Raw genomic sequence first — 21,875 nt, forward strand, 5'->3', positions numbered from 1 at the left:
GATTATTTTCGCAACGTTATAACGGCAAACGATTAAAAAATGAACACAGTAAAGAGAACTTTCGCATGGTGAAGGCACAACGGAAGGCTTCCTGTTGTTATAAAACAATTAAAGAGTGCTGCAGTGCTTACATGGCACGTCACTTCGTTTAGCATCGAAAAAAGGGAAACATGGCTGTCTGTGAAGTAATAGCAATAGGGATGCACCAAAACTTCGGGTTGCCGAATTTATTCGACCGAAACTAAGCTTTTTATAATTATTCGGTTTCGACCGAACGTATTTGCAAATTCCGCCAAAACCGAAACTTTTTTACTGGCTTTAACGCTGATACGCGAGGTTTAGTATAGATTAGAATCATTGTTCAAACTGTACGATTGTTGTTCGTTTTATTTGTTTATTGTCACAAAAATTATGAAAATCAACTTTTAAGCAGTTGATACAGCAGTCAAGGTTATTCTTTCATGTTCCAGTAAATGGTTGTACGTTAGGATTAGATCCAATCCAGCACATGTTTTGTTTAAATTTGTTGCGTTAAGAGATGGATACCAAAATTAGTTTCGGTTTATTCGGCAACTTTTGCCGAATATTCGGTTTCGGCCGAATAAAAAAATGCTGTTTTGGTGCATAACTAAATAGCAACATCACTTTTCACTTAAATCTTGTTACCGGTAGCCATTTTAAGAAAAATATTGGGTTGTGCCACCTTCACATTTATGTCAATATTTTGGTTAATCGCATAAATCGTTAAAACCATGTGCATTGATCTTTGCGAAGTCTTTAGTTTAAAAATTCATCATCGCAATCAGGCTCAAACATCGTGTCTCAAATGCTGTAGGCTTACTTGTCAAAAAATAAATTGGTGTATTACAAACGAATCCAGAACATTCAAGTGTGTCGTGACCCTAAAACGTTTGGAAACCACTGGTCTATCATACAACTTACTGGTTTCTCAAGTTGTGATATGGAATTTGCAATTTTACAGATTCCACCACTTGTCATCTTACAACTACATAGAGACAGATTCTCAAACCACTGAATACACGAAGCAATAGCAGATGCACTTTCGTCATCAATTGTGTTCCCATCAAGATGCAACAACGTCATCTGAAACAAATGAAAAATTGTTGGAATCAGTTTTTATGTCAACAATATCATTGTATCAATTATCACATCACAGAGGCAGAACAATCACGTGGTGAATTTAATCTTTTAGCTACGGTAGCTCAGTCAATTAGACAAATAACAGGAATTCCAACTTAGTAACAGGACTTTGGTCGCAGTTATATGCTTGCAATGGCACGCGACCCAAAAAACTCAAATGGCTTATTACAAGAAATAAACAAATTTATATAAGATTTTGAATTGGCACTTCCAGGTTTATTAAATGGCAGTTCACAAATATGTTCAAGGAATTTTCCTATGTTGTGATTTTGTATTACTGTTACTTGTGATCGAGCTTTACAAACTACTAAAGCCTGCGTCTGCGCTATTCTTGCAATAAAAGACGGGTGTGCCGTAACTGTGTTATGTTTCCGAAAACTAAAACGCATGTTTTTGCGGTGGTGTTTGCGCCATGGATTATTGAAATAGAAACAAAAATACTGTTTTCTCATAAAGTTACAAGATGCCACCCTGAGTAGATTTTAAAGGCTTAACGTAATACTTATTGCTTGCGAGTCCGGACCTACTCCTAAACTTAGATACGCCCATGTACGCTAGTATCAAAAGTTGAATATATAAGGGGTCATTTAACACCAAATACACAGTTTGCATTTGAAAACAAACATACATACAAACTAGGAGTGTGCAACCTGCATTGCTGCTTTAATATATCTTCATTGAAAGATTGGCATAATTTAAAATCTAGTATTCCAAACCCTTCTGGTTTTTTTATAAAAGGGAGTGTACTAATGTTTTCCTATTTCGTGCTTTGGATTTTGCTGTAAAAAACGTAAGTACAAACGTTCTCGAAAACCGAAACGCATGTTTTGCGGTGGTGCGTGCGCTATAGTTTTATTAGTTTTTACCAGTCAAATCCGGTAAATCGCTAACTTGCCAAGCTTTTTCATGTCATTAACTGGGAGTATCATAACCACACCCCATAGTTAACAGAGGTGCAAATTTACACTTCCGCAGCTAAAATAACGTTGTTATAACGCCCAACTACGGTAGCATATATACCTTTTCACTCTTTTGTAGTCTGGTTCTCTCCGAGCTTAACATTACGTGTTATGGCGCGGTGCCAACGACGCATACATTAAAAGAGTTTGGGAAATTTCGTTGGCATGTTGTAGACTATTTTCGCAACGTAATAACGGCAAACGATTAAAAAATAAATGCAGTAAAGAGAACTTTCGCATAGTGAAGGCACAACGAAAGGGTTGCTGTTGTTACAAAACAATTAAAGATTGATGTCAGTGCTTACATGGTACGTCACTTCGTTTAGCATCGAAAAAAGGAAAACATGGCTGTCTGTGAAGTAATAGCAACGTCGCATTTTTTCAAATCATGCTTCCCATATTTTAAGGAAAATTTTGGGTTGTGCCACCTTTACATTTATGTCAATATTTTGGTCAATCGCATAAATCGTTGAGACTATGTGCAATTATCTTTGCGACGTCTTTTGGTTTAAACTTTCATCCTTGTAATCAGGCCCAAACATCGTGTACCAAATGCTGAAGGAACTTGTCAAAAAATAAATTGGTGTATTACAAACGAATCGAGAACAATCAAGTGTGTCGTGACCCTAAAACGTTTGGAAACCACTGGTCTAACATACAACTTACTGGTTTCTTGAGTTGTGAAATGGAATTTGCAATCTTACAGATTCCACCACTTGTCATCTTACAACCACCCAGAGACAGATTCTCAATCCACTGAATACATGAAGCAATAGCAGATGCACTTTCATCATCAACTCTGTTCCAATTAAGATTCAACGACGTCATCTGAAACAAATGAAAAATTGTTGGAATCAGTTTTTATGTCACAATATCATTGTAACAATTATGACGTCACAGAGGCATAACAATCACTTGGTGAATTTAATCGTTGAGCTCCGGTATAGTTCAGTCAGTTAAGGAAAGAACCCGAATTACACATGGCGGTCAATTTTATGGTTTAATTAAGACATAGGCTACAGCCAGGGTAATTTGTGAGTGTCAATCCACAACAAACCAGAGATGTGTTTTTAGGGAACAACATTATTTTCAGTGTATGCTTTATCACATCCTGGACCAACACTTACTGTCAAACCAAAACAAGTCTTTATGTGTGGCCAAGGATGTGTAGAGACATTCGAACTCCCTTAACTTGTTCTGTTAGCGTACCAACATACAGCGTTATGTTTACATCCCACATACTGTTGTAATATTTAAATGTTTTTATATGTCTCACTTCTGATCAGGATTTTAGACATTTTATTAGTTGTATTGTTGAGTATTATGTTTATGTTACAAGAACTGATGATGGCAAAATACAAATCCTTGTTACAAGGTTAGTGATCACCAGGTATCGCTTGCAGTATATTGGTTTTAAATCCAAATATAAACAGTCATCTTAGTTCGTACCTTTTGTTTTATTACTTTGGCAACTGCTTGAATCGCAGAGTTACTGGCATGTTTCATGGTAAGTTCAAGTGTTGGAGGAAGTAAATGAATGAAACATGACAAAACACAAGCTTCTGCATCACCATCCACTGTAAGATGGCTTGCAGTTAAATCTGACTGTGAAAGGGGGAAAAAACATATTGATTAATATCAGATGGTTATAAACCAAAGTTCTAAAGTTTAGCATCTAGAAAATGTTACTGTAGGCCGATTCTACTTCTTGAAAAATGCTTTGTTTCTAACAATCATACAACAATGAATGGGTGCATAATTAGGAGCAATTTTTTTCTACCATGGCACATATTTTAACATTGCAAGTTTTCCAATATTCTATCCAATCTGAACGAGTTTCTTTTGCAATAATGTACATACAAATTGTTAACACTTTCAAACCTTAAATGCTGCTTCAGTGCACTTTTTAACCAACATCTCAGGATGCACAGATCTCTGAAAAATACAAACATGAACTTGTAGGTAAATGAATCAAGTTAAATGTTGGATTTAAATGTAAATAGTTTGTTCATTTCATTTAAGTAAAGAATTTAAACGAATTACCAGTAGAACATCTGGAAACAGATCAACCTTTCCACAAGCTTCAATTCCATTCACAGACATTTGGAACTTAGTTATTGTCAGCTTGTTAACATGCGGCGTTGCTTGATCCAAAAGCAATTGCAGGATCGAATTTGAAATAAAGTTTCCACCGATATCCAGGCAGTTCATCTAATAGAAAAGTTTGTGTTTGTTACAGCAAAAAAACTTCCGTTAGAATTGCTGCACTGTTGCACAACATGAACTGTTTTATTGATCATAATATTTATATTCAACGTTTTGAGCGAAAAACAATTAACTTACTTGATGTTCCAATCTTGATACAGTAGTAGCAATTTTACACATACTGAAGCCAGAAAGATCACATCCAGACAGAGATAGGTTTTTGATTAAATGAACAATTGATGCTATTGCACATGCAGCTTCATCATCAATTTTGTTGTTGTCAAGTTTGAGTGAAGTAAGCTGATAAAAAAAAGCAAGAGAAACAACGTCAGTAGCTCCTGATATAAGCAATTTTACACACACACGGACCAACAGTAATATAACCAGACAAAGATAGGTGTTCAATCAAGTGAACACTTAATGCTATTGCAGATGCAGCTTCATCATTCAGATCAATGCTATTTAGTGATCTAAGCTGAATATTAAATATTAACAAATTTATATTCTGTTTTAAAATTGACTTGTAAGTTTGCAATGGGGACATGACACAAAATAGTTGCATACATAACATGACTGCATGAAAACTTTTGTGAGAATAACTCAATACCAAACAGACTCCTATTTTGGTTTTTAATCTTTTATCATGTAAGTAAGAAGTATACTTTTTGTTTCATTCCACAGACAACTTCTTGGATTGCAAAGTTACTAACATTTTCCACGGCAAGTTCAAGTGTTGGTGGAAATAAATGTATGACATATGACAGAGCACATGCTTCTTCATCACCATCCACTGTAAGCTGGTTGGGGATGGTATCCATCTGTGAACACAGAGACTTCAGTTTTTCTTAACCTGTAAGTTAACTAACTCGAAACAGGTATTTTAAATGCTCATTAACATATAAAATATCCTTCCCATGATGATTAAATGTTCGTTTTTCCTGAAATTATTAACTTTCATATGAAAAAATTCTCCTATTAAGAGTAGTAAAAACATATAGTGTTTGATATTAAAATAGTAACAACCAATGTTATTCATGCTAATGAATGTGGTTTACTTTTTGATACTTGAGAAAAGTTTTAGTTAGAAACTATTCAAACCTCAAATGCTGCTTCAATGTAATTTTCAATGAACATTCCAGGATACACTGAACTCTAAAAGATACAAATATCATGTTTCATAATCTTAGATTATAACAGATTAAGTTTTTATTAAGATTAAGCCAAAAAATTACCGGAAGTACTTCCACCATCTCACATGTTTTAATTCCAATCAGTGATATTTTAAACTTCGTTGCAATCAGCTTTTTAATGTGCAGTTTGGCTGGATTATATAAACATTGTTGAAAAGATTTAGAAATTGGGAGTCCTGTGACATCAAGACAATCCATCTATAAATTAACAAAAAATTTCAGTTTGCTGTTCACAGATAACAAAATTTATAGTTCTATATTGCTACCACAAACTTCTATGTTGCTACAAAACCCACTGGTTGATCAAGCTTGGATATTGCTGTTGCAAGTTCTGTCATTGAAGTACAGCTCACTTCACATCCACTTAATGAGAGATTCTTTGTAACTTTTGCACATGAAGCTAAAGCATTTGCACTTTCATCATCAACTGTGAAACCTCTCAGCACCAGTGATCGTAACTAGAGCAAATGTAGGTTGGTTTATAGAAATCTACAATTGTAAAATCTTTCCCTTTAGGTGCAAAAATTGAAAACATAATATAATATGACATTTAAAAACATTAAGAGGTATATATCAACTAATATCAAGGGAAAGATTTCACTATCTTTTGTTTCTACTATATTTACCAATTACTATGATTAAAACAGTATTGGAATTTGTTATATAAAAAGTAGTGGTTAAATAAAAAGGGTGCCAACAATTACGTACACATACTCGGGCAAAATAAAAATAATATTGCACAGGGAATTAACTCCATAATTTGGCACATCAAACAATTTTTAGGTACGTAAAATGTGCTTTAATACCTCTAGCTCTAGCTGTAAGTTACCTTGTTTGTTGGTTGAAAATAGCGTGAAAATCGTTTTAGAAAGTTTCTAGAAAAAGACATTTTTGATGTTTCTCCATTCGGCTTTTTCTTTACCACACTCCATTGGCTGACTGCTTTTTTCTCTGTCTAATAAATAAAGTTTATTTATGCAGTAGAAAATTATTCCACAACTATAGTAAGTTAAATAAAGCAATAATGGTCTTTGTTAAAATATTTTTTGTATTTAGTAAAACAATATTTTAATATAAAGTCACAATAATAGTAACTCTTAAGTAAGTTTAGCACTTAGTTGCATAAGAAACAGGGTCACAAGATTCTAAGAACATAATGGAGGCCAATATTGTAAAACAACAACAACAAAATTATTGCCAAAGCATCATAAATAAATAAAGCATGTCAATGTTTTAATCCAGCCTATTGTTCTCACAATTATGTGCATAGGTTCATTGCCAATTACAAAAAAGTACAAAAACATGATATCAATTTTGTAGTCCTAATAAATGTAAAAATAAATTAAGGCCTGAATAAAATTATGTTCGCAAAACAACAAACACTCTTCCATACTTCGTGGCTATGTGTACATACAGAAGTCTCGTAAACAAAACAACAACAATTTTCTTTTGAACACACGATAAACACAACGACTAAAAAAAAATTATTTTAACCAAAATGTTTTAGAACAAATAGAAAAATTGTTAATTTGTTGGTTATGACAAAAGAAACAATAACTTTTAATGTGCCATATAAAATAAAATAAAAATACTCTACCAAAACATTCATTGAATCAATGCCGGGAAATTGACTTTTTGTGGATTGAGTTTCTGGGGTATACTGAAGATCAATTACTAGATCCCCTTGGATGGCCGAGTTGTGCTTTGCCAAATCTTTCATCACTTGATTGGTCACCTTATGACTGACCAAGAAGTCCTAACAATGATAAAACAATCTGGTAATTGTCCTTGTCTTTCATGCTTTGCATTTTTATTAAAGTAAGATGTTTTCAAACCTTTATATGCTCTGAGATTCTGGTCAACAAAGATTCAAAGCTTCCATGGTAAAAATTGCAACTTGACGATACTTTAACATTGTAAGATTTCCCTGATGTACTTAAAACACAACCAATACTATAAGCATCAGTAGGAAGTATGCTCCCGGTTAAAATTAATGTTTCTGGCAGCAAATGAAGACATTCCGTGTAAAATGTTTCCTCATCAATTTCATGTAACCATGAGCAAATTTGCAATAGTTTTTTTCCCCCAACATCAGTTTCTGTTAGTTGCTTGGTGCAAAACTCTTTCAGCAAGTCATTTTTGTTAGCAACTACTAGATAGTTCAAATTTCTGAAACAATCTTTGACAACTTCTTCAAGATTTTTATTGCAAAGGCCAAAGACAAACTTTGCAACAACTTCCCATCTATTTGTTTTAAGTTTAGGAAGAAGTTTGGTAAACTCTTGAACACTTGAAAAAAAGACAAGGTAACAAGCAGCGAAATATTCTTGCCAAATCAAATGTGAGAAGTTGCTCTTAACTTCAGAATCCATAAACTTCATGTTCCAATTTTTCTCCGTCACAAATGTTGCAAGAAGTCCCGTCAATGTTTTTGGGGTAATTCCAACTTCTTTTAGGTCATAAGTGGTAAATACAAGTTTGCTATCTTTGAAACCATTCCATGCCAATCTAGCTATTTTGTTTAAATATTCTTTTTTCTTAACCTCTGTTTTATCTCCCCTTACAAAATCCTGCTTGAAATAGTATCTAAATCCATTTGCAAAAACATGAGTAAGAGAGTGATATCGACCATTACCACCCTCTTCAAGACTTTTCCAGATTACAAAAGCAATAAAAATGCACTTTGCTGGGACATAGCAAGAATAAAGAATATTCGGATTGCCTTTTATGACATTCCACACATCAGCACCCTTATTTCTACAAATCTGATTGCAAAGATTTTCTTGAGATTTTTCATTAAGTCCCATAACCTCAGCAACAAACAATGGTCGACATTCTGAATCAATGGAGAAAAAATGCTTCTGTCGAGAGGTAAAAACTTTCTTTGCATCAGTGAGCAAGTCGCCCCTCATAAGACCATATATATACTGAAGAGGTTCATTTTCCTTTTCAAGATCAACATATCTGTACTCTAAACTCCAATCTGCTGCAGCTTCATCCAGGCCATCTATGGCAATAAACATATATTTTATGTTAATAAGCCACTGAAAAAGTGATTCTTCATTGAGTTTTTTAGCAGGACATTTATTGTAAATGTTTGGTGATAAAGAGTTTTGAAGCAGAAATCTGGAAAATGTTGTGGGAGTTTTAAAGTCAATGTTTTTCACAGAAATGTAGAAACAATATTGGATTTTATCAACATTCTCCATTGCACCAGACATTGCTTTTTCTGTTATAACCTTGGATAGTGTGGTTTTCCCAATTCCTGGTTGTCCAATTAATGCTACAGTGTTTGCAAATTGAGGCTTGTTTCTACCTTTTGCTGCTATTTCTGCCTTTGTGAACAATTCTTCAACTGATACTTTACTGTCCTGTTTTAGGTCTATTGTCTCATAATCTTTACTCCTGTTGTAATGTCCATCTTCATCGTTGTATTGTGGGATGACTGTTTTCTTTCCATGCTTTTTTGGAGGTTGATGTCCAGCACGATAAATTTCTTTTAATGGTTGATCTGTTATGTCAAGTGGACAAACTTCAATTTGTTGTTGAGTTAAAGTTAAAAAACTCTTTGATTTGCATTGCTCTTTAGCTGCTTCAAGCAATAATATCCCCATGTGAAATTGCTCATCTGAAATAAAGTTAAATCATTTTAGCTGCTTTTCAAAGATTTTGAATCTTGAAACAAACATTATATAAAAACTATGTCTACATAGACTCTTACCTTCAGTCAGTTTGTCCTGTTGGCGGTTGCTTGTGTTTACTGACAAACAAAAATACATTTTGAGACAACAACAAAAACCAGATTAAAAAAAAGGAAAACATTGCTTACTGTTTATGTGTTTTGCTGTGTACAAGTTTTGATTCCCGATAAGCTTGCCACTTATATTCGTCACACCACCTGCCAGAAAAAAGCTATTAAGTTCTGAAACATTTCTTGTTTTTAATATTTTCATACTTGCTTGTGTGGAAGTTTTTTGCAAGCTTGGTTCCTCCTGATTTTAAAATGTATAAAATAAATTCGCACAAAAAATGCAACCCAGTGTATTATTTTTACCTGCGTTGATGCGTTCATTTGCATTAAGTTTTCCTCAAAACCTAAAAAACAGCAAAATTGGTGAGTATTTAAATTTTGCATGGTGATTTAAAAATTCACTTTGTAGGGGAGGCAATGTGCTGCGATGACCAACAATTTGCAGATCTTCAAGATTTTGTGAAGAACGCTGCACATTATCTGCTGAAGACGTTTTCTCTGACTCTGCTGATATGGTTTGACTGAAATCTGTAAATTAATATTTGTCTTGATCTACTCCTAATGGAATCAGCATCACTATGCACATGATGTGATACAGTAATTATGAGAACCCTTTACCATGAGGGTTTTGGGTTTGGTTGCACACTGTTTGAAGATTATGACTGTTTGGTGCTCTAGTATTTGGTGCAGCTTCTCTCTGACTCACACCAACATTTTCCAGACAAGGCTGTTGTGCTTGTTGTGTAAAGTTTTGCCTGAAAATGATGTTTCAAATAAAACAAGTGATGTAGAATGAAGATGTGTTTCTACATACGTTGGGTGGGTGGGTGCAAGTTGTGAATGCAGTTGCTGGTTTTGAGCGATCATTTGAGGTTCAATTCCTTGTTCATAGTTATGCAAAGTTGGTTGTGAACTTCGAATAGGAATCATTCCCCTAGGGTGCATAATAGCTTGATGGGAATTCCTCCATTGTGATGGATAGTATTGGTTACAGAATGGATGCCTCCCAGCATAATGTTGGGAAGGAGTATATCCTGTGGGATAGGGGTAAGGTTGTGGGGGTTGAGGAATGTATTGTGTGTGGGGATGCCCCAATTCTGATGGGTGGCTTTGAGGTGTTGCATAAAGATGAGATGTTGATGGTACACTAAGATGATGAGAGGTTACATACTGGTTGGGTTGCCAAACAGTGGGTTGCTGGGGTGTTTGTGGGTGTGGAACGAATTGGGTTTGGTTGAAAGCTGGCAAATTGGTCGCCTGTGGGATTCCTTGACCTGATTGTGTTGACTGAAGATTGTTTGTTTGTCCAACATCATGAGGTAAGGAATCCTAAAGCGATAGAAAAACAAACATTGTTATGTTTTTACCAGTTATGTGATCTGGGTGCTTAAACCCTAGTCAGATATCAACTTGTCAACTGATTCGGGCCCGGCCGGGCAATATACTTGGATTTACCAGATAACTGTAAAAGCATTTAAGACACAGAAAACGAAGTTATTCCTTTTAGGACCCTCCTGCACAAACCAATACTTGCTTGATGCCATTGTTAGGTTGTTTGTTGGTAATTCTAACATTTTTATAGCTTTACCAAAGGTGTATTGTGTCTTAACAAGATAATCAATTACAATTTACTATTAAACTTCAAATGCATCAAAAACAGTCAAAATCAACACCTGGTACAGGGTATTAAGTGACTTGGTTGTAACACTACTTAGGCAGTAGGTTCGGTTACAATCTAAAATATAATTTGGCAATGAATGCCCCATTACTGCATATTTAATTTTACCAAAAGTCTGTTTAAATGTCATGGTTTGCAGCACTATGGGCCAGTCTGTTTTTCTCAGTAGTTTAAGTGGTACAAAAGATTTTTTGCCATACAAATTCATATCTATTTTATGAAGTAGTCTAGCCATACCTGACTTGCTTGGTTCTGGTATACATTTGAACTGTTACCATCAAAATCCATTTTACTTGCTATTGATGCCAAACTAAAAAAGCTTATCAATTCAACAAGTGCTATTTTTTTCTTTCATGTGTAATGAATAAAAATTAGTTTTCTGCAAAACATGCTTGTTATTCTCATGAACAATGACCAATTTAATTAACAGAATACAAAAACAAAAATCATTTTACATTTCAATAAACGCCACAATATATCAAAATTTAACAACAGGTGAAAAAAGTGGAAAAAACAAACTACTGCCACTTAAAACTAGTAATGGGAGACTTAAGTATACTACCAAAATAAAACCAAGTTTGTTTAAAAATTTCAAGAAATTATCGCCCAAAGTCTGCTTGGCTATTCCTTCTAAACTTTATTGAATGACTTCATTAAAGGTGCTAGTTCTACAGTAGTTGGCTTTTTTTTCAAACAAACCACATTTTTTACTCAAATAACTCCCTGACTAAATTAAATTAAATAGGCAAAAGTTGAGCGTCGCCACCGTTGTTACAAATTTAAGTTTTTCGTAGTTGTGTCGCCAACAATGTAAACATTTCGTAACACAGGTCAGCATACTGGAGACACAACGCTTAGGCCTACGTCCCGAAGACTTGTCCAAAAGACCAACTGCTCGCCTACAACATCAAAGAAGGTTGGGCTCCGTTGTGTTAATTCCTCAACAAGCCTCAACAAGCCTCAACAAAGATTCCAGAATCGTCGACAGCGACCTCGGAGAGGATAATATAAAAGTGTATTTCAGAATGGCGGAAGAGCGTCAAATAACAATCCTGCTTTGTGGAGTCCTGGTGTTTCTTGTCTGTGTTTTATTGTGGCTTTAGTGGTGAACAATACTCTTTGATTTTATTATCTTCACGTTGTTGGTCTGGTGAACAATGCTGGAAGGAAGTCGGAACGTCCGAAACGCCGTTTCGGCATGAATTTAAAAGCTTGTGTGTCCCAAATCGTTATGAGAAAACTTAAATTTAGTAAATTCATTCACTTAATAAAGAGGTCTCACGTAGTATACGAAAACAATAGTTTATTGTTCTGTGTGAATTCAATCGGTTTTCGGGAACGCCTTTTCAACAATGGCCACAAGAGGTCACACTTTAATCGCTAACCGTTGCCAAGGGAACCGCAAATCATTGACAAGTTGAACGGCGCGCAAGAACACACAAGTCCTTGAAAAACTACCGTCGAAAGAAGACATAAGAAGGCTTGTGCATATTAGCTGATAATATGGCAACCCCAACCTAATGTCAGTTTTCCGTTTCTCGCTTTGTATCCATAGGTTAATATTTTACTGGGCGAAAACCCACAAGAAAGAGAATGAGATGCTAGTCCGAGGCAACGTCGAGGAAAGACAGTTGGGTCGGTTGTTGTGCACCAGGGCGTGTTACATTTGGCGAATAAAAACCTCAGCCTACGAAATTCGTTTGAAAAGGTGTGACGTCACATCGGCACACTGTAAGTTGTTTCTCCCACAGGAAGAAGATATATTTCCAGTCTTACGTGAGTCGAGGGCTTCGTGTCACACGTGATGCGCCAGTTAAAAGATCCAGCTCAGAAAGAAAAGTATAAGCTTTAGGCATTTAAGAAAAGCAAGGCACAAGTTACCAATACCTTGCATAGGTTAAGTTTTGAAAAAAGAACACAAGACAAAAGTTATTTGTGAGTTAGGTTTTACAATTTTAACGCTTTGATAAAGGGTCATGGCGCGGTTTCGGCGACCGTGGTGGTAGCAGATTTCGTTTTGAAAGAATTCTTTACCAAAGTATTGGATTAAAATGAAAACAACATGAACAAGATATGTTTAATACTAACGAAATGGATAAACCCATTAAAAACAAAAAGCAACCACTAAGCGCGGACACGCCTTCAAACAAGGGAACTTGCCGAAACACTATGGCGAGCGTTCATAACGCCGAAGGCGATCGACAGCGGAACTGTCAGGGAGCGACATGACCATGAACCCCGGATGAATAACGGCGAGACACTGCCAACAGTGGAACAACAACAACTGCAGTAGCGAGACCAAGCTAACAAAAAACTGCACTGTATTTATCAAAGTTTATGATTAAAATGATTCCTAAATTTTCGCTCAAAATTTTTCTACAATCTCTCCCAGAGTGGAAAACAACGCACATAAAGTTGCCTCTCCATGCTGGAAGCGAGAACCTTGATTGGTGTTGGAAACGCTGACGTCACTGAACTTGCTTTTTGTCTTACACGGCGTTTGCCAAAGTTTAAATTGACTTGAAAGCGTGGCAAAAGGTATTGTGCTTTTCTGCCCTAATCTACTGGTGACGGTTGGTCGGGGAATCATATATTTACTAACAGATCAATATTTTACTAAAAATCTTGGGTCTTGGTCATAGCTTTTTACGTCACTTTATGCACTTGTTATGCATTAATGCTCCATAGTTTTGGACATCTACACTTCGTTTTGTTTAGATTTGCGTATTTGACTGTTGTTTATCTTGTCTTTCTAATCTGCCGTACAGTTATTTGATGTAAGTAGTTAAGGGGCAGCAATACCGTAGTGGATTACTATTTTTAGTATAGGTTACAATCATTGTTCAAACTGTACGAATGTGTTTTCTTTATTTGCGTATTGTCGCAGTAATCATGATAATCAACTTTGGTACAGCAGTCGAGGCCATTCTTTAAAGTGCATATGACACAGAAAAATAAAACATGTTAATAATTAAACTAAGAGATGGTCATAACTTTAAAACATTTTTGCCGAAAAAAGTAGCTTGATACGGCGACTGGTTTCTGAGATACAGCTTATCAAAGAATTACAATATAAAATAACCTAGTGTCAAAACGCATTTATTGTTAAAAAAAACATGTTTCGCTAAAATAAGCATCTTCAGTTCTAAAATAAAACGGAAAACAAAAATAAAATGCTGAAAAATAAATGCTAAAAACTGGCCGAACAAATGGGCTGCTGGTGGTAACCTCCAAGACACTCTGAGCAGCAATGTCTGGTGACCTACTTGCGTGGGGTAGCGCCGCAGCCGCAAGCATGCGTTGCATGTAGATAAAACCGTTGGGCATATCACGTGATCACAGGTAGTACCATTTTTTGTATGTTGATTTGTGCGTTTACAATTTTTTGCCATTTGTTTTTGCAAATGTCCAAATGCTCCATAGGGGGTTGTTAAAGAAACACCACAGAGCAGCATGTAGCCAAATCAGGTCTTTTGTGGAACGTCGCTGGGTGATGTACCTGGAAATGGCGGAGTAGCGCACTTTTGTCTCCCGCTTCATCGGTGTTAAATGTTCTCCACATTTGTCTGTGCTTGTTCCACCTGGTGGAGAACTTATTCTTTGTTTGTCCGACGTATTTCTCTTGACATACCCTACAAATTGCTGTATAAATGCCAAAGCTTGCACAATCCAATTGGTCGTGAAGCTTGATAGCATACAAGGCCAGGGTGTTCGAAAACATGCCGGAAATGTGACCTATGTGGACATTTCAAAGGCTTTGACAGCATGGTCGACGAAGTACACCAGGTTGAAACACCGTCTGGTGCAATCAAGCTTTTTAAAAAATATACCCATGCCTTCATGATTTAATGTTTGCATCAAAACGTAATTCACACCAGCAAAATATGCAATATCGTAATACTAGTTTGGACCCACATGGATCATTGTAAAAATTAATACAGGTCGCCTTTAAAGGTAAACTGCACATAAATGTTGAAACCAATGTTTGGTTCGCAATTACAAGTGTAGGAAAATCTGTTGTTTTTTTTCCTACACTTGTAATTGCGAACCAAACATTGGTTTCATGACATTAAACAATGACATTAGGCGACAATGGGTGGAGCGATGTGAATTGTCCAAGTTGTTCGCATCTGGACGAGTTGCTTTATGTCACAGATTTTTATAATTGGAGTAATAAAAAACATGTGTTTCTAATACGTACTATGTTGTCAGTTTACATAAATTGGCCCAGATAATGCATTTTCTACCTTGTGCAACTAAACATTATTTCTTAACAAAACGTATTAAATCGAAAAGGGTAAGCAAGAATATAAAAAAAAGACAACAAGGGTTAAACATACTAGCGAGAAATCAGTACAAGAAGTCAAGTTACATGGGTAGTCTTCACGTCAAGCAGCGTATACGATCGCTTTCTTTTGTGATATTTCGGTTCGGTGCGTTTTCTTACCGGCGATGTTTAATTCAATGGATCTTGTTGTTTGCAACATATTTACAAAGTCTGTCGTTGTTAGTCGTCTCTGAGCGTATTTGCATCTATAAATTACAAATCGGGCACAAAGAAGAGCGCAGTTTAAAAAACATTAAAAAATGGAGTTATTTTGGTGTATGCCGAACAGTACATGCGAAGGAGGACATAAACCTAGATAATACATTCATTTGGTAATGGTTGATATTGCGACATGTAGTGGTAGAAAAAATGACCGATAAAACACACTAGATGTCGTCGTAAACATGGTCAATAGGGCGAGGGTTCGAGTCCCGGTGTAAGCTGGGAGCGTTATAATAAAACTTTACCGAAGCCTTTATGTTTTAATGTTTGCATCAAAACGTAATTCACACCAGCAAAATAAGTAATATCATAATACTAGTTTGGATCCACATGGCACAATGCAAAATTAATACAGGTCGCCTTTAAAGGTAAACTGCACCAAATGTTAAAACCAATGTTTGGTTCTCATGTATAGGAAAATCTAAAATTTTTTGGGAAAACGGATAAACATGTACAATTGCCATTTACGTAAGAGAGAATTAAAGACGAAACTCAATGAACCACAGAGCAGAAAACAAAAAGATTCAAGATTTATTGAAAAAAACACGCCCTTGACCATACGCCACATTAAAACGAACATTGCAAATGCACCAATGCTTCATGCCATCGCATGATTGGCAGGTTCGCCCCACTGCGCAGGTCCTTACTTGGCGATCACAGCTATCGTATCGAGATCATGGGGTTCACAAGTTTGGCAGCCCAGACATTGCAGCCAAGCTGGATCAGCTACTTTTTCCTGACAAGTCGGAGCGAGATCTGAAAAATCAAGCTCCCGGTGAGGTTTGAATCCAAAATAACACACAGAAGTTGGATGAAGCACAGAAAAATATGAGACCGCAAGGAAGGGAAAGATTTAAAATCTGACGATGAACAGTTAAGGATTAAAAGTTAAAGTAGGTCAAAGGTTACGATTGGATCGCGGTCTCACATCTACCCTGATGAGAAGACGATACGTTGGAAAGTAATCGTGACGTGACGATATATCGCCATGCCACGATACAGGACGTGGGTAATCACGTGCGTAAATAACAAGGATGAAACAAGGAATATTCTCCACCTCCTGTATTTACAAACAAACGAGTTCTCGAATTAATAACCGGCTGTTTTAGATTTCATCATTCTACTTGGTAAGAGATACAACAACGTGCATTGACCACAGACCGACCTGAGTCTGAATGGAAAGTCACTGAATAAGTGAAAATCGTTGAAAATATTCAAACTCACCGATTCGGTTTATGAAGGAAAGGATTATTGGTGAGAAGTGACAGAAATCCCTGTTGATTCTGGCAGCAAACAGCCTGAAGTAATATATTGTTACTTGTCGTTCAACAGAGCTCAGCGCATTTCTATCTTAGCAAAATATCGAAGAGAAACACTGAACTTTAGTGTGGAGTGGTCAGAATATTACGATACCGATGATATAAGTTAATTAAATTTTGAATGAAATTTTGAATTTTATCGCCTGGTTGTAAATCTAAGGCCTTCTTCCAGTATTCAAAAGTCACCCGATAACAGCAAGGTTTTACAATATTTATGTGTTATTTTGTAAAGTTCGATCATCAAAAGTTTCGTTACCAACTTTACTGACATGAAACGATAATCGTTACTTACGCACTAACCTTGATACAGAGTTGCGGGAAATTATAAACGGTTAAAGTTGAAGTTACGGCGTTGGAAAGTTTTATTTGTATTTGAGGTCAAAATAAACGCTGTTACTAAGATTGCTAGATTTTTGTGAACGCCAAATACCGTACATGAATTTTGATAAATCTAAATTCGCAAGCACCCATATCTTACGTCGTTTTGTTTTTTATGACAAAGTTGTACCGAAGGTACAACCGACCATAAAAAATGTCTTTAAACCTTCCGCAAAAATAAGATTTAAAGTAAAAATGTTAAAACGCTTCAGGTACAATAAGTCAGTTGAGATTGTTGAAATAAATCGTCGGACGTGGCCCTTAACCAAACAATGGTTTCCTAAACACATAAACGAAACTGACTCTGATACACCAACTTATGGTTAAACATTTGTAGAAAACACGCCAGTAGATGGAGCAAGAGACATTAGGGGTTTTACAGCCGATGGTTCACAACCAACAAGGAAGTGGAAATATTCAAACTTCAAGTTTTATGGATGAAACGTCATTAAGAAATCTTCTTACCGGTTTAGGAGGGAGTTGATCTCCACAAAATAATTCCAATTGATCAATCATATTTACTTGCATTCGTTAAACCCAAATATAAGGGATGGATTGAAGTGGACAGTAGGAGTTAGAGATTCATCTTTTATTTAATAACTTTCAACTTTGGCTTCTACAATACAACGAATTCGCTATGTCATACATCGTTTAACTATAATAACAGTAGTGTTGACGATAGTTTTCATGAGGCAAATATTTTGTGACTTGTACCTTTTTCCATAAACACAACATCTACTCACACATAATAAAATACTTAAATTCAGTAGGCTGCGATGCCTGTGAACCTAAATTCAGTCGAGTTTGTTTGTGTGATTTTATTTTATATCTTAGGCCACATAAACTAGAAAATACATGGTAGGTATTGGGTGATGTCGACTTTATATTAACCCAGTGGTGGCAACCCGAGGCTTGCACATGACACAAGCCTTAATACAAGACAACCCTTGAGGTAAACATATTATTATCGTGTTAGCATCAAATAGCAATGACAGTTTGTACGTGGAACAAATAGTTATCATACTTACTGGGTCGGGAAGGTTGCGGAATTTCATTTCGAAGTCGTCATCCATGAAGAACTCACTACCAGCTATAAATCCATCTTGTATATTGTGAACACACTTGAGTAAGGTTTCTGTCGCATCACCACGTATGTCATTAAAAGCAAGATCCAACTTTCTTATCTGGAAGAAAAGGTGAAATTAGGAAATCAGACATATGTGACACGAAGTGTTTATGTAATTAAATCCAATTGCTGGTAAAATATTAAAAATCATCGACCTATCGGGTCTCATCAGTGCAGCCAATGGATAACTAGCCAGACCTAGATAGATTATTCCATTTTGTGTGCAGAACTATCTGCAGCTCACCAAATATTAATGGCTCACTGCTCGTATACGTCATTGTATAAATTATGACGTAACAAAGGCATTATAATCGCTTGATGAATTTGATCGGTTTACTTCTACAAAGAAAAGGCTAGGAATGAAAACAGACGTGATTTCAAGTTTTGTTCCAACTTAACAATTTTGACCTTGATGGCTGTTATGTTTTTAAATGCCATGGGATCCAATTAAACCAAATTGGCGAAAAATAGTGCTAAATGTGGGAATAAAAATTCCCAGAATGAACTTCCAGGTTTCCACAAACCACATTACTGTTACATGTGGTAGAGTTTTACAAAAAGCCACACTGCAAGCTTTACAAAAACGACCAAAACGTATTTTTCACTGATTTCGCGTTTGTGCAGTAAAAATAATGCAAAGTTTTTCATATGAGGTTGTCAGCTAATAGAAATTGCTTGGGAGCCTGGGAATCTTGTACCCCCTCCCTCTGGATACGACTATGCGTGTTGGTAACATGAGATACAATATGGAAGGTGGCATTTAATGGGAAATGCATTGTTTAAAGTTTCAGTAAAAGCAAAACATTCATCTAAACTAGGATTGTGCAACTTGTGGCGCACATGAAGATTAATATTAGGGGCAAAATGTGAATTTAAGCATGTTTTTGATAGTTTAGTGTGGTCTTTCAATTAACACAATCATCCACGTAATCAGGCTCATACATTGTGCATTAAATGCCGTAACTTGTCTGTACTGATTATCCCTAAAGATTTTCTTTGACAATTTTTTTTTGAAAATACTGGTCTAACATATAACTTACTGGTTTCTGAAGTTGTGATATGGAATTTGCAATCTTGCAAATTCCACAACTTGTCATCTCACAACCCACCAGAGACAGATTCTCAATCCACTGAATACATGAGGCAATAACAGATGCACTTTCATCATCAACTGTGTTCCCACCAAGATCCAACGACATCATCTGAAAAAATGATAATTAGTTTATAAATTATGACATCACAGAGACAGAACAATCACTCATGAATTTAATTGTTGAGCTCCAGAAGCTCAGGCAGTTGGAGAAAGAACCCGAATTACACATGGCTCCAATTTAGTAACAGGTTTGTAACTTTGGCTGCAGTTATATGCTTGCAATGCCACGAGACCAAATGAAATCAAATGGTTTATTGCAAGAAATGCACAAACTAAACAAAAATTTTGAATTGTCCATTCTAGGTTTTGTTAAAGGGAATGTACAAATATTTGTAGGAAATTTTTCTATTTTGAGATTTTGTATTACTGTTCCTTGTGATCGAGGTTTACAAACTACTGATGCCTGCGTCTGTGCTATTTTTGGAAAAAAAAGACTGTTTGTGTAATTGTGTTATTTTACCAAAAACCGAAACTCATGTCTTGTGATGGTGCACGCGCTATAGTTTAATTTACTTTTACTTTGAAGTAAGGGCTTGGAAATATTTGGGCCCAACCAGTATTGTTGTTTTAATATAGCTTGATTTAAACACGTTAAAATTTGGTGTGATGCATATGAAACCAAAACATCCCAGTGTGTTGCGGCCCTAAAAAGTTTGGAAACCACTAGTCTAACATACAATTTACTGGTTTCTCAAATTGTGATACGGAATTTGCGATCTTACAGATTCCACCACTTGTCATCTTACAATGCCCCAGAGACAGATTCTCAATCCACTGAATACATGAAGCAATAGTGGATGCACTTTCATCATCAACTGTGTTCCCATCAAGATTTAAAGACGTCATCTGAAACATATCAAAAGTTTTTAAGTCAACAATACCATTGCATCAATTATGATGTCAAAGAGCAGAAAAATCATTCAAATTGAATCGCTGAGTTCCGGTAGCTCAGTCAATTAGGAAAAGAACCCAAACTACACATGGCTCCAACTTAGTAACAGGTTCATGACTTTGAGCGCAGGTATATGCTTGCAATGCCACGAGACACAATAAATTCAAACGGTTTGCTACAAAAAGAAAAAAAAACTTTTGGAGATTTTGGAATAGCCTTAGTAGGTTTTATTAAGGGAAGTGTACAAATATTTTTAAGGAATTTTTCTATTGTTAATACACTGTACCTGTGCAGTCTTTAGCCCTTAGGGAGTCTTTACGCAACTAATCCAGGAAATTATTAATATCAATGTGTCTTATTCAAGAAAAACAAGTAAATTAATAATAACAATAAAGCAAAACAAAGTGACTGACATGCACCTGACACAAAGCACACTTCACAATGAACAGCACCAACCAATGACCTCTAACAGCAACAACAAACCACAAAAAAAGTCTGGACTTACTGGATTAGAAGTCCAAACCTACTGGTTCCCACCCCCCTAAACCCATGTACGCTGGTAGCAAAATAAAAATATAAAAGGTGTCTTAACAGCAAACACTGTTTGCATTAAAAAAAACAAAACAAGCATTCAAACCAATGGTGTGCAACATATATTGCTGTTTTAATCTAAACTTATTTAAACATAATGTAATTTTGAGTGGCGAATGAATTCAGAACATTCAGTGTTTTGTGACCGTAAATAGTTCGGAAACCACTGGTCTAACATACAACTTACTGGTTTCTGAAGTTGTGATATGGAGTTTGCAAATCTTACAAATACCACCACTTGTCATCTCACAACCCACTAGAGACAGATTCTTAATCCACTCAATACATGATTGACATGATTGCAATAGCAAATGCACTTTCATCATCAACTGTGTTTTCATCAAGTTCCAACGATGCCATCTACAATAAAAACAGGAATTAACAATGTTGATTGTTGCTCTGCAAGGTTTCGCTACAAAGCTTCACAAATATTCAGATTTTAAACATGTTCCTTGCAAACAAGGGAGTGTATCATGGCCAAAATTGGATGATTATTCCTGTTTATGTTTCAGTTACACTTTTCAAATTTACTAAAAAATATTTGGAATAAATTATTTGTGTGCAGAAATAAATTTTCATTCAGAATAATTTTGTTGTTCCTTTTGTATGGCCATATTAATTGGTTGCCAGTAGATTTGGCTCCTTTTGGCAAAAAAACTTACTGGTTTCTGAAATTGTGATATGGAATTTGCAATCTTACAGATTCCACCACTTGTCAATTGTCATCTTACAACCCCACAGAGACAGATTCTCAATCCACTGAATACATGAAGCAATAGCAGATGCACTTTCATCATCAACTGTGTTCCTATCAAGAATTAAAGACGTCATCTGAAACAAATAAACAAATAAAAAAAAAAAAGATTGTTTCTGCCTTCAAACAGAGGAACATCATGTCAAAATATTGTAGACTCGGACTCTGC

At 35.8% G+C, this 21,875-nt stretch overlaps 3 protein-coding genes across 7 annotated transcripts in view; all 3 read right to left on the reverse strand.

The window, feature by feature from the left end:
* The window catches only part of LOC145896064 (uncharacterized), a 46,313-nt gene extending 34,994 nt beyond the window's left edge, over nucleotides 1-11,319 (reverse strand). Inside the window, exons 1-20 of one of the 4 annotated variants that reach the window (XM_082984889.1) lie at nucleotides 11,182-11,319; nucleotides 10,081-10,595; nucleotides 9,885-10,021; nucleotides 9,669-9,794; nucleotides 9,570-9,610; nucleotides 9,471-9,507; nucleotides 9,345-9,413; nucleotides 9,237-9,275; nucleotides 7,351-9,143; nucleotides 7,113-7,271; nucleotides 6,345-6,470; nucleotides 5,812-5,973; nucleotides 5,558-5,713; nucleotides 5,424-5,477; nucleotides 5,036-5,143; nucleotides 4,464-4,625; nucleotides 4,164-4,331; nucleotides 4,002-4,055; nucleotides 3,570-3,725; nucleotides 2,787-2,948 (exon numbers count right to left, since the gene is read on the reverse strand). In XM_082984889.1, the coding sequence (XP_082841015.1) occupies nucleotides 2,787-2,948; nucleotides 3,570-3,725; nucleotides 4,002-4,055; nucleotides 4,164-4,331; nucleotides 4,464-4,625; nucleotides 5,036-5,143; nucleotides 5,424-5,477; nucleotides 5,558-5,713; nucleotides 5,812-5,973; nucleotides 6,345-6,470; nucleotides 7,113-7,271; nucleotides 7,351-9,143; nucleotides 9,237-9,275; nucleotides 9,345-9,413; nucleotides 9,471-9,507; nucleotides 9,570-9,610; nucleotides 9,669-9,794; nucleotides 9,885-10,021; nucleotides 10,081-10,595; nucleotides 11,182-11,232 (4,275 nt within the window). In that variant the 5' untranslated portion in view covers nucleotides 11,233-11,319. Of the gene's footprint in view, nucleotides 1-2,786; nucleotides 2,949-3,569; nucleotides 3,726-4,001; nucleotides 4,056-4,163; nucleotides 4,332-4,463; nucleotides 4,626-4,987; nucleotides 5,144-5,423; nucleotides 5,478-5,557; nucleotides 5,714-5,811; nucleotides 5,974-6,344; nucleotides 6,471-7,112; nucleotides 7,272-7,350; nucleotides 9,144-9,236; nucleotides 9,276-9,344; nucleotides 9,414-9,470; nucleotides 9,508-9,569; nucleotides 9,611-9,668; nucleotides 9,795-9,884; nucleotides 10,022-10,080; nucleotides 10,596-11,181 lie in introns of all 4 variants that reach the window. The other 3 variants (XM_082984888.1, XM_082984891.1, XM_082984890.1) reach the window with 3 other exon arrangements.
* LOC145896063 (uncharacterized) overlaps nucleotides 1-21,875 on the reverse strand; it is a 93,787-nt gene that overhangs the window by 8,870 nt on the left and 63,042 nt on the right. Inside the window, exons 45-46 of one of the 2 annotated variants that reach the window (XM_082984881.1) lie at nucleotides 21,615-21,783; nucleotides 21,163-21,312 (exon numbers count right to left, since the gene is read on the reverse strand). The exons of the other annotated variant lie outside the window; for it this stretch is intronic. Of the exons in view, the coding sequence (XP_082841007.1) occupies nucleotides 21,649-21,783 (135 nt within the window). The 3' untranslated portion in view covers nucleotides 21,163-21,312; nucleotides 21,615-21,648. Of the gene's footprint in view, nucleotides 1-21,162; nucleotides 21,313-21,614; nucleotides 21,784-21,875 lie in introns of those variants that run through there. 2 annotated transcript variants of the gene reach the window in all.
* LOC145896069 (uncharacterized) lies at nucleotides 14,978-21,276 on the reverse strand. The gene is made up of 7 exons (XM_082984895.1): nucleotides 21,140-21,276; nucleotides 20,154-20,315; nucleotides 19,357-19,518; nucleotides 18,219-18,374; nucleotides 17,656-17,806; nucleotides 16,718-16,791; nucleotides 14,978-16,249 (listed from the first exon to the last, which is right to left on the reverse strand). Exons 2-5 carry the CDS (start codon nucleotides 20,313-20,315, stop codon nucleotides 17,780-17,782), a joined length of 507 nt encoding a protein of 168 aa, XP_082841021.1. The 5' UTR covers nucleotides 21,140-21,276; the 3' UTR covers nucleotides 14,978-16,249; nucleotides 16,718-16,791; nucleotides 17,656-17,779.

The sequence above is a fragment of the Ascidia mentula genome, chromosome 3 (genome assembly GCF_947561715.1).
Source record: "Ascidia mentula chromosome 3, kaAscMent1.1, whole genome shotgun sequence".
Lineage (NCBI taxonomy): Eukaryota > Metazoa > Chordata > Ascidiacea > Phlebobranchia > Ascidiidae > Ascidia > Ascidia mentula.